Raw genomic sequence first — 12,709 nt, 5'->3', positions numbered from 1 at the left:
TTTAATTAACAATATTGATTCTTTGGAAAGCAAGTTAAAACTTACTCTTGTATGTCATTATCCTGTATAGTTAATGAATCAAGTTTAATTTTTTTCCCCAACTTTTCTCTTTTTAGTCATATATTTTGGTCCTATAGTGTACATTCAAATTCTATGCTGAAAATATATTTGTATTTCAAAGTTATTCTTATGTATGGAATTATAAGTGTATATGTGCAGGCTTCAAGTGTATATGTGCAGTGTTTCCTTCACTCCAGCCTCCTTCACTTCATGTAAAAGTTTGCACGCATTCTACTGGAACCTATGTTAGTAAGAAAAAATATTGCTCATCTGGACCAGAATTTTCAATTTTCGATTCCCCTCTTCTCCTACGTGTGTTCTCTATTTGTAACTTGGCCTCATTCTTTATTTGCTGAGCACTGCCCCCGGCTGCATCCAGAGATAGGATTCTGTGCTTTTTATAAAGCTTTCTGTTGTGATAGTGATGTCCCAAATAACTAATTTTCAAAATTGCTTTCTGAGATGAAGAAACAAATGTGCTGGCCAAAAGATAAGGAAAAAATTTAATACAAGTCTTATGAAATGGAGATTGTTGCAGAAATTAAGGTCAGAAGTAGAGATGACCGAAATAAATCCTGGCTTCTTTTGGAACCTTTAACATAAAGTCACACTTGAATGAAAGGATCAGTTTCTGGAAAAGAGAGGTTTAATTCCAGACATACCACAGTCCGATACTAATTCTGTTGCAATAAAATACAAAGCTTCGATACAAAATCAGAAGTAAATTCAAAGGTCTCTCTTCACTGTGAAATTCACAAATTTACAAAATGTTTTAAGTTCAAGTACTGCTTGTACTATTACTTTAAAAGCAGATTTTTAGGGAGATTTTTCCATTAACTTTGATCAGTGGTATCCAGTCTTCATTCTTTCTGCTTCATGCAGCTCGTGTCAATGCACTTCTTCAGTGCAGACCAAGTATTACATTTCCATATCAAAGTGAGCACTTAGAAGAGATGTGGGTGAAGTGACTTTTTTAGCTTCAGATGGTTGAGTTCTAACGCTGTCTTTATCCTCAGCACCTGTGTGCACGTGTTGTAATGCTGCCAACCTTTCCCTGATCTCCATGCTGCATTCACAGCACAGTTTCCAGTGATCTTGGCAGCACAGTAGGCTTCCTTCACTTGCACAAATTCCTTTGAGTCCCTAGAGCAGGTTATGCCAATACTGGTAAAATTGTATGTATTTAAATAGCTTAATAGTATTTGCCAGGGTATCTGAATTAGGGTTCCAGAGAGGAGTCATGTAGATTTGTTTTTCCCTTAGTAGGTTGTGATTACATTGTAGAATGTTTTAATTCTTTTTGTAATTCTGTATCTTAAGAAACCATTACTCTGGGAGCGTGTGTACTTGCAGGGGATCTTGGTGAAGCTGAACCTTTTCAGTGGTCTCACCATTTTCTGCCTGCTCAGCTAAGGAGATAATAGCAGAAGATGGTAGACTGGATTTTGGACATCTTCATTAAGGAGGTTAATGGACTTCCCATGTGTCTATGTTGTAGTTCTTGGAAACAGAAAGTGATGAAGTGAAATAGTTTTTGACTATGCGTGCTTTTTCTGTTTCAGTCCATGTAGAATTTGAGTACCAAGAGGAAAATTTACGAGTGTCAAAGAACTTTCAAAATGCCACTTTATAGTGCTGTATCAAACTAATTCACTTGAAGAAAAATCATGTCTTGTACTTTTAGCTGGTTTGCATTACTTACACTGTAAAACTTTGTGTTTCAGATTCGTGATTCCAACTGTAACTATGAGGCCTTTATGAATATTATTAAATTAAGTGATAATATAGGCGAGTTGGAAGCTGTGAAAGATAAAGCAAGTGAAGAATTGCAATATCTTCGATCTCTAGATACAGCAGGAGATGGTTAGTGCTGCATTGCTTTGCAAAATATGAAATGTACTTACCAGCATGATCGCTGTAGATTATTGCAACAATTAAAAAATAAAAGCTCTGATGCAGCATAGTATAAAGTATTTTATTTAAAAAATGAGTAAGAATTCATAAAACTCGAGTTTTTGTTTTCATAAGTGTTTTTTTTAGTTGGTGTATGTTTGATTCCTTTTTGTAAGTATAGAGAATTTGGTTTGCTAAGTGTATTTCTGTTAAATCAAAACTGCCTGACTGGTGGTTCTTAATTTCGGTAATATTTAAGGTGTTAATGGTAGTTAACCATTAATATGAAAAAGGGAAAAGAAAAATAGTTGTTCTTGTTCACTTTCATTAGCAAGGTATTTAAACTGAAAAGAAAAAAAAATGAAGACTTTATTTAGTCATCTGTATTGCTTAATTGTCTTTGTTTTTGCTTGCAGATATCAACACTATAAAAAATCAAATAAACAGTTTATTATATGTTATTAAAGTATGTGATTCAAGAATTCAGAGGTTGCAGTCAGGAAAAGTAAGTGTTTTAAAATTTTTTTGGTTTCAAGAGAGTGAGGTTGCAAATGACTGACTAGTTGTTAGTTTTGCTTGTTTTATAATTAAGGGTTGATAGAGTTGGTTTGTTTGGTTTTACTTAATTTCTTGATTCTCTTAATTTGGCCTAGATTTGGTTCCAAGATAATATAATATTCTGCATGTATTGACTATTAAAGTGATTAAGCATTTTATAGCTGGACCTGAAGGTATTGCTGTAATAGCAAGAAGTGTCATATAGGCAGAGGAAAATGTGGCAGAGATTAATTTAGTTGTGGTGAACTGCAGCCCATCAAATGCTGAAATTAATTTTTTTTAATTTATTTTCTGCTACTGTCACTGTTGATGAGGTATGCAGGGTTAATTTGATCTGTAGAGTATTACATGAACAGCAGTATTAAAATCCAGCTTATCATGTAGCAGAACAGCTGCAGCTGGTTTTGAAGACAAATAATTAAGAAAACATGACCTCCTAATCTAGACCTTAATTTACTAGTGATCATGAAAATAGCTAATCATTGAGATGCTACTTTATTATATGAAATGTAATTTTTTTAACCTATATGCTTTGTAGTAAGTAGAACTTTTGAAAGTTAATTAAAAAAAAAACCTATGAACACACTGAACTGTGTCTTACAGGAAATAGATACTGTGAAACTGGCAGCAAACTTTGGAAAACTTTGCACAGTCCCTCTGGACCATATTTTGGTAGACAATGTTGCACTACAGTTTTTTATGGGTAAGTGTTAATTCATCTGATCTGTTTTATTTATAAGGACGATGCTAACTCACAGGACAGTGTACTTGGAATTGCTAAGTGTCAGTACTAAGAATATCCATCACTTTTGTTGGTGATTGTAGTCCTTTTAATGCAGTAGATGGAAACAGTCCAGGAACTTCCTGGAGTGCATGGGAGGTACTTCCTGACACAGCTGGTGAGGCAGCCAATCTAGAAAGGCACCTGTCTGAACCTGTTGTTTGCAAACAGGGTGATGTGATAATTGGAGGCTGTCTTGGGCATAAAATGAACATCCTCTGTCAGTTTGCAGAAGACACTTAAGTTAGACAGGAGTGTTCATCTACTGGAGGGCAGGAAGGCTCTCTAGAGGGAAGAAGGCTGAATTTATGGCCCGAGATTTTTTGTATGAGATTCAGTAAAGCCAAGTGCCAGGTCCTGCACTTGTGTCAACCTCAGGCAGTGCTGCAGGCAGGAGCAGAGTGGCTGGGAAACTGCCTGGCAGAAAAGCACCTGGGCGTGCTGATTGTCAGCAGCTGAACATGAGCCAGGAGTGAGTCCAGGTGACCAAGAAGGCTAATGATATCCTTGCTTGGATCAGCAACAGTGTGGCCAGCAGGATTAGGGCAGTGATTGCTCCCCTGTACTCAGCACTAGTGAGGTCACACCTCAAATCCTGACCTTCACTACAAGAAAGACATTGAGGTGCTGGAGCATGTCCAGAGAAGGGCAACGAAGCTGGGGAAGGGTCTGAAGCATGTCTTATGTGGGGTGTCCCAGGAAGTTGGGGTTTCTTAGGCTGGAGAAAAGGATGCTCAGGGAGGATCTTAGCACTCCCTACAACTGCCTGAAAGGAGGCTGGAGTGAAGAGAGGGCTCCTCTCTTCTCCTAGGCAGCTAGCAACAGGGTGAGAGGAAATTGCCTCAAGATGTGCCAGATGAAGTTTAGATTGGGTATTAGGAAATATTTCTTCACCAAAAGGGTGAAGCATTGGCTTGACAGGCTGCCCAGGGAAGTGGTAGAGTCATCATCCCTGGAGATATTTAAAAGACATGTAGATGTGGTGCTTAGGAACATGGTTTAGTGGTGGACTTGAAAACTGTTAAATTGGCAGTCTTGAACATCTTTTCCAGTGTAAATATGATCCCATGATTCTATGAACCTGTTTTTTAGAAATTCAGTTTGAATTTTGTCTCCATTTGCATCATTCTGTACAAGCCTGTTACATTCACACAGTAGTGATGGATTCACATTTTACATGTGCATCTGAGGATTCAGTGCTTAGTTCCTAGACTTTGCTCTCAGGTTTTTTTTTTTACTGACTATCACCAATATGTACATATATACATACATATCACTAATATGTATATGTATTTTTCAATTGACTCTATATGGCAAGTATTCCAGATGTATAACCAGATCCTGGTGTTCCATATGTAGTCAACATCATTCCTATTCCAAGATGCACAACAGTAACTAAGGTCATGTGGTGTCTGTTTTCTGGAGATTACATGCAGCAAACTGGTGGCCAAGCACATCTGTTTTTCTGGATGACAGTGGAAGGATACAGGGTTACAGCACAGCAACAACTGGAGGTACTTCAAAGCCGGCAGAAAGATGGAAAACATCAGACTAATCAGACCAAGGGTCTATTAAGAGCAGCTGCATTTGGAGTTTATGAGCAATATTTATCAGAAAAGGTAGGAATAACTTCATTCTGCAGTTTATTTATTCTTTATACTGATACTTCTTTGATATGGTTATGGCTAAGTTAATATGAAATGGTTATTATGTAGTACAAGTTGCTTACATGTTGACATTTAAGCTATTGCGTGTGTATCTTCTCTCTCTCTCATCTCAAGCAGTAAGGAAGTCTTCCTCTTTTGTGTTCCCCCTTATTTATAAAGGCTCATATTGCCACTGACTGCCTTGTCAGATGCACTGTGTTCCTCAGAAGTTGACTTTCTAGAAGTCAAGACAGAATAAAAAAGCGTCTCTCTGCGTATGCTGTCCTTTTCCTTCCATTTATTCTGCCCTCTATCCTTGCCTGCCCCCTTAAGAAGTGTTATTGAAAAAAATGGAACTGAGTATTTGTCCAAACTTGGATTATGATTGGGTTATCAAATGAAATAGCTTCTTGTGCCTCTCTACAATAGTCTGTGTAAATTGCTCAAATATCACCATTGGGTATCTTTCAATAGGCAGTAAGGATTCCTCTGTGGAAGAAACTGCTCATTAGCTTGTATTGACAAAGCATTTTTGTTCTGAATTTGTGTGTGCATAAAAATCACCTCTCACTCAGAAATGGGCAGTTGACAAACTGTTAGCCTTTCCTCAGATGTTTCAGAACTTCATCCTATTACTTTTTTACTGGCTTGTTCTTGATTTCTAAATTTTAATCTTTTTCATAAACAAATAAAAACTGTTTATAAGTCTGAGTAAATCTGATTTAGGTACTGCTTCAAAATGTATGTATAAATTGTTTTTGAGGCAGTTCCTAGTGTTTAATAATGAAACTTCCAAGTTTTAATACAAACTCTGAACTTAATTTGGGGGTGGATGGGATCTGACTCCTATCATATGTTCTAGACAGTTACAGAGATACTTGTGAAAAAGAAATTTAATTTACTTAGAGAGTTGCAGCATTGTATTGGATTTTATTTTATTTGATAAAGTAGAACTTTCTTATTTTTATGCTGCAAAAGTTGATTAAATCTCTATGACAGGCATCTCCAAGAGTTAATATTGATGACAACTTAGTAGCAAAACTTGCAGAAACACTGAACCATGAGGATCCAACACCTGAAATCTTTGATGACATTCAGAGAAAGGTATACTCTATTCATCCTTTATTTCATAAGAACTGTTAATGCTATAGAGTAGGAAACATAACTACAGATGCTAGAAAAGAAAGAAGTCAAATATCTAAACCCTAAAAGCTGTGTAATAATTTTTCTGTTCTATGAAAATCACACTCGTTTAAAATTGTCAACTTTTGCTTTTCCATTCGTTAGCCCACGGTTTTCAAAGCAGTAGACAGAAGGAGTAAGTGTCCTTCCTGTATAAATCTAAGTATGAAACACAGTTTAGAATTATCGTGTTTTTATTTGTGTTAATGCACCAATTTAAGAAAAAAGTAATGAGTAGACTAAAACATACAGTTTTTGTTCAGTTTTACTTCTCTTTTTCAAAGGTGAATGTAATGGTCCCATCTTAAATCCTATAGTTGTTCCCAGAAATTAGTTTGACTCATCTGTTTCTGCAGACTTGCCCAATGAAGCGCTAGAAGCCTCAAGTACTGAAGAAAAAGACAATATATTTACTACCTGCATATGTAGACTTTATCATTCAAGTCTAATACATGTATTTAAAAAGGAAAAGTGAATGATTAATATTCTGGCAATAACTTACATACCCAGTCTGAAATGTTTTTATTTTAGATCGTTACTTCAGTGTTCTCATTCATGCTACAAATTAATGGTATGAGCTGTAGAATTTAGAATCACACTATTGTATGTGGGACTCCATTTAAGACTAATTAAAGTCCCTTGTGAAATCTGGGCCTTACTTGTGAATTCTGCTGAAGACCATAAATTTCCCATATGTTACAAAGGAAATGAACTTCCTGAAAACTGTATGGATTAGGTTTTTTCCTATTCTTACTAGATGATAGTACTTGAACAGTAGTCCATGGAAAAAAAAAAATTAAAATATTCTAGAGCTGACATGAGTATCCAAACATTGTAAATTAATTCCTGCTACGTAGAGATACTTGTATATATGCTGTAAAGGTAAATTGTTTGAGGTGGTGTGGTTAAGTCTTTGTGAGGTATGGCTATATTGTATTGGCTAAACTAGGAATTGTCAGAACGGTCACATATGGTGTCTTCTCTCCCCTTCTTTCCCGCTCCTCACCTCTTGCCCTTAGTGTTTGCAGGTCTACATTTATAGTTTATCCACAAGGAGGGACTGAGATAACCTTTTATGAAATAGATAAAGATGAAATAGGTGTATACTGCAATTGGAAGGGTTAAGAGCAGAGAACAGAAGCATATACAGCTATGGTGCTACTTCCCTTCCTAGATGTGCACATCTGACTAGTTAGATATTTTCTGATAACCTTTTCATTAAGAGTAAGTCAGAGACGCGTTTGCACAGGTACTTCTTGTTCAAGTAGAATTTATGAAAACTAGTTTGATTAAAAAATGCAATAAGTATTTCTGAATTTGGCATTTTTGTTTCAATAAGGTATATGAGTTGATGCTGAGAGATGAGAGGTTCTACCCTTCATTCAAGCAGAACGTGTTGTATGTGCGTATGTTAGCTGAGCTGGATATGCTGAAGGATCCCAGTTTCAGAGGATCAGATGATGGTGAAGGAGGTGAGCTCTGTATCTCTAAGGATTATTTCCTGGGACCATTCTTTTCTCTGCTTTAAAATGAAAATAAAAAAATTATCCACACTGTTTTTAGGAAATTAAATACTCCTGTGGTGTCTTTGATACTTAAATTTATTTTCCTCCTTGTGCTTTTGTGTGTAAACTCACATAGGGTTTTCACTGTAATAAGTTTATTAATCTTATATAAATTCTTGTCCGGTCTTGGTAACTAGTTTGTCACTAAAATAAATATGCGATTCTTCCATTCTACTTTTTTTTTGTGAAAATATTTAAAACTCTTCAATATATTAGGTTCTTTTAATACATAACAATAGTCCTCTCTGGAAAGAGAAATTGAAAGTACATAGGAGATGTGACTCTTTAAAGCAAATAAAAACATTGTTCTTGTTAACTGAAGTACAAATCCAGTGGAAATTGTTTTCACTGTTAAACTAGCTTGTTAACACAACAGTACCATGTGGGGATATAAACTTTAAAAAATGTTATCTCTGAAGTATTTATTTAGACTCTTTATAAACCTACATTTCTTTAAGTGTCTTTACTGGAAATTTGAAATACTTGCATGTTGGATGCAGCATTTTGCCCAGTGCCACGATTGTCCCTTCATTTTTCATAATGTTTTGTGGATGCATTTTTATTTATGTGTGATCCTACAATGTGGAGAAATCTTCTGACTTGGCTTTTTCTTTCCTTTTCCTCACTGCTCCCAGAATCTTTTAATGGTTCTCCTACTGGCAGCATAAATCTGGTAAGTGCTTTGATTTCTTTTTTTTTTTGTCCTCAACAGTAGAGAAAGTGTGATAAAATAGTTTAACTTAATGTACATTATAGGTTTTACTTCACTGCAGTTGAATTTCTGAAAAAGTTTTTTAACCAAATTAAAACACACAAGTTATTCATTACTCCGTAAGATAAAACATCTCCTTTTTGTATTTTGCCATGTTTAATGAAATTTTGCATTGTTTCTCACAGAAACAGTTAATTTATGGAAAGCATAATTTCTTATCCCTATTTGCTTTTCTTAAATAGATATAAATTTGGAGTTACATAATAATGGGTGAAAACAAATCCTTTGAAAGAGAAATTTCAAAGAATTAAATTCAAATAGACTGTAAAATGAGGCATTTAATTACATTTTTATTGGGGTTTTTTTTGTTGGTTTTTTTTTTTTTTTTTGTTTTGGTTTTTTTTTTGTTTTGGTTTTTTTTTTTTTTTCATTAGGAGTTGATTTGGAAGCATTAAAGTATCTGGAGTTTGTTCCAGCCATGAGTCTATGGTTTTGGGTTTTTTTTAATCTAATTTCAAGTTCAGTTTTATTATTTTTAAGTGATTCTTGACCTGTGTCAGTTTGTCAAAACCTTTTCTTTGTTAAATGAGTGTACCTGAACCAAAAATGCAAATACATGTATTTAAACAGGAGAAATCATAAGAAATTTGGTATATATCCTCCTCATGTTTCTGCAGACAGTGTGTAGCTGAGCCACAAGGTACACAAGATTCAGTTGGGCATATGATAGTATGTTTCCAAACCTTTTTGTTTCATGAAGGTTTACGTAGAGATTTACAATCTGCATGCAATTTCCTGGGTTATGCGATGCCTGGGCCCTTCTAGTTTGTTCTTGGAAGGTGCTGTAGCTCCTTAGGAGTTCCATTGCATTGATAAGGTCATGCTTGCATGAAAAGGAATGAGTGTTTTCTAAAGGAATACACGTAACATTAATGTCAATGTGTTTCAGTGTGGGGGTTTGTTGTTTATGGGGTTCATTTTTTGTGAGTTTTGGATTTTTTTTTAATTTAAACTGAGATTTTCTTTCCTATTATTTTCCTGTTGTTGACATTTTGAAATGTAAAGAAAAGGGGAGGTGTTCGGCTGATACAATTAATGCAAACTCCTGGTAGATGCAGAAGAAAAACTTAATTTAGCCATATTTTTTCACAAGAGCTTTTTAACTGACTAATCTCTTTAACAAAGATCTTTCAAATGTCTTTAAAGTACTCTTTCTAATAATGTTGTGCCATACCAGAGTTATATTTTATGGATGAGGATTTGTCATGATTGTGGCTTTTCTGGCTAGTGGTTATCTGCTGCTTCAAGTGACTTTCCAAGCTAAGTTAGAAAGACCTAAAGAGTTTACCAAGCACTGTTGCACTGCAAATAGGTATTAGCATGGGACTCTTCAAAGACTTGATTTTTGTTTTTGTTGTGACAAGGGTATTTATAGAATACTACATTTATTATAAAGAGTTAGGAACATTCTAGGAGAAATCCATAAGTAAATTTCTCTTTATGCAGAACTACTCTTAGTTTTCTGTAGTCCATATTGTTCAGGGTGTTCAGTGCTTTTACAGGTGTTTGAATACTGGTAGATTAGTTTTTGATGGCTGAATTCCATGTCAAGAGTAAATTTCTGTACACATAGTTTAGCTCCCTTGTGTTAGTCTGTTACGTAAGAAAAATAGAGCTTGGAGAGGTTACTTTAAAGGTCAGGAAATTTCTGTACTTGCAGCTAATGACAATGTATTAAATAAGATTGGGTTGTGATATTTTTAGGTTTTTAATTAACTTGTGTTCCTGTGAATATATCTAATGGTAGATATATTAGCTCATATTAAATGTCTGTTGTGTTATCTGTTCATGTTTCAACCTTTTAATTTACTTGTATTAATAGTTGCTGTATAGTGCCTTGCCACAGTAGTTGAGTGTTTCCTAAAGTTTCTATTATAAAATAAATTGTCTGCAATTCATACTTTCACTGGAAGAATTTGGAAGAGAGGCTCAAAACTGTTTTGAGGAAAAGTTGTTTTACAAAAAAATCTTATTTTCTGCCTTTTAATTTGATACATTAATCGACTATATTAAATCAGTGGGTCACATTTTTGGAGTATAAAATTATTATAAATATTAATAGACTCTTGCAGATTTCCTCTAAAGGATCCATAATGGGAGCTTTGCATTGAGTAAATATAAGGATTTACACAGGTGTTCCAAGACCTTGAAGGGCAGCAGAAGTGACTGGGTTGAACTTTTGGCAATCATTAGCATATGTCAGCTTGAGCCCCACTCAGTAATCACAAAGAAATCTGAACTTGAGTGACAGTGAAGGGAAGCAGGAAAACAATAAATAATTATGCCTTTTAAAAATATAACAGTACCCTAATATCAGTATTTTGAGGAAAACAAAACATTTGAGCAGTTGGCAGTTACTTGTCTTCTCTTGTAACATCACATCACTTCCATCTTATTGATAATCAAATCCTAGAGCTTTAAAATCAAGCACTTTATCCAGGCTTCCACAAATGTCTTCTGCTAGCCAGTCCCAGGTGATACTCTGCTCATAAATCAAACACAGCATTATGGAGCAGCACCTGAGAGGGTCATGGCTGTTCAAGGGACTTGATCCAGAATGGGCTAAGTGGGAGTGTTGTGTCCAACAGTGACTGAAACCAAGCATAAAGATTAAAGGAAAGCCCATTTATGGTGATACATTTCCAGAATAACTCTCCGGCATCCAGTAACTTGTAGATTCTTGAGGTAAAGATGATGTCTGGTGTCAAAATATTTTTGCATAAATTCATCTGTTCTACCATTCGACAGACATACTTCTAGCACTATAGCATGTAGTGGCAAAACAGATTTCCTCAGAAGGGCTTTTCTTTCTTCTACCTTTTCTCAGTGTGGGGCTTTGGTACTAAAAGTGTACAAGCATATCATTGAGGAGACTCCCTACTCCAACACATGTTATTCAGATACTTTTAAGATGCCTTTTATTTGGTATCTAGACTTTACAACAGAAATGTTATTTCCCTTACCTTCAGTAGTAGACATTTAGGCAGAGACTGATTGAGGTGGTTGAGACAGGAAAAAGCCATTCCTTGTAGAGAACTAGAGGAGGAAGCAATGGAGTATTATGTTGGGATATTGTGGAGTTGATAAAAATTCAGATGAAGAAGGGGCAAGAGCAGAGTCTTTAAATAAGTCATGTTTAAATCCAGCCTATCTTTTGATTGTGATTTCGTATATTGTTTTATGTTAAGGAAACAGAGATTTAGAAACTGAATTGATGTAGGTAGAGGTTTTAGTTTGATATGGGAATGGCATGGTTAACTACTAAGTCCCATTCTAGATTACTTTTCGTGGTAAGTCACTATTAAACTGGCTTGGTTAAATTATAAAAGATAGCAAATAGCTATATTCATTCTGAATGTGTTTCTTTGGGGAATTCTGGGGTAAAATACATAAAGTAACTGGGATCTGAGTGTCTGTGAATTATACTTAGGTAGCTCCAACTCTTTTTTTTTTAACCTGATAATTTAAGATTAGGATGCATAGTGGCCCATCCTCTGTTTCTATCAGTTGCATAACCAAGTCTTCCAACAGTCTTGAAGAGCTTTATTATGTTAAATCTTAGTAATCAGATGTATTAATTTTAACTAAAACCAAAGCTTCTCTAAAAGACCCACTAGACTTCTTTTGATCCCAGTAATTATTAGATATGGAGACAGCATTAACCAGCTGAGAATGTACCTGTTCATTTTTTACGACAGAAAATATTCCTGAGAAAAATGTTGGCTTTTGTTTGGTTTTTTTTTTTTTTTACATAAAGCAGAAAAACTTCCAGTTTCTGCTGCTGTGTAACTTTTGTGTAGGGCATAAAGACATTTGAAAGAAAATAGAATGCTATGAAGCTAAAAGCCAAACACAACATCTGTTACACAACATCCGTATCTCCCCAGTTGTTTGGGAGCTTTTCTGGCTTTATTTTGTTTTTTTTTCCAATGCTTAGTAAAAGACCATTTTTAGCTGTACTTTCATTAGGGTTGAGATATCAAACTGAAGTGGCAAATATGTTTAATCAAATATGAGTGGTCACAAAACTATGTGTGAAAATGATGGGGCAAATGAAATGCCCTATACTGTGCAAAAGAATGGCTTTGGTAACCAAGTAGTACAAACACCTGCACTGTTACAGTGCGCTAAGCTTTTAGTATAATGAACTGAAAGTTTGAAAATTAAATAGATTAATCAAAACACATCTCAAGTGCAATGTATTTCTGATCTTATTTTTTTTTTCGTATTTTTTCCTCCTATATTATCTCCC

The 12,709-nt window shown here is 35.1% G+C and overlaps 1 protein-coding gene across 4 annotated transcripts in view; it reads left to right on the top strand.

Moving 5' to 3' along the window:
- The window catches only part of SNX13 (sorting nexin 13), a 64,827-nt gene that overhangs the window by 35,269 nt on the left and 16,849 nt on the right, over window positions 1-12,709 (top strand). For 3 of the 4 annotated variants that reach the window (XM_053982358.1, XM_053982350.1, XM_053982343.1), the window contains 7 exons: window positions 1,785-1,923; window positions 2,370-2,458; window positions 3,115-3,214; window positions 4,718-4,911; window positions 5,938-6,042; window positions 7,460-7,592; window positions 8,321-8,358. In XM_053982358.1, the coding sequence (XP_053838333.1) occupies window positions 1,785-1,923; window positions 2,370-2,458; window positions 3,115-3,214; window positions 4,718-4,911; window positions 5,938-6,042; window positions 7,460-7,592; window positions 8,321-8,358 (798 nt within the window). The remainder of the gene's footprint in view (window positions 1-1,784; window positions 1,924-2,369; window positions 2,459-3,114; window positions 3,215-4,717; window positions 4,912-5,937; window positions 6,043-7,459; window positions 7,593-8,320; window positions 8,359-12,709) is intronic. The other variant, XM_053982365.1, reaches the window with a different exon arrangement.

This window comes from Vidua macroura, chromosome 1 (assembly GCF_024509145.1).
Source record: "Vidua macroura isolate BioBank_ID:100142 chromosome 1, ASM2450914v1, whole genome shotgun sequence".
Taxonomy (NCBI): Eukaryota; Metazoa; Chordata; class Aves; order Passeriformes; family Viduidae; genus Vidua; species Vidua macroura.
Note: the sequence above shows the minus strand (reverse complement) of the source record. Positions and strands in the feature narration are given on the sequence as shown.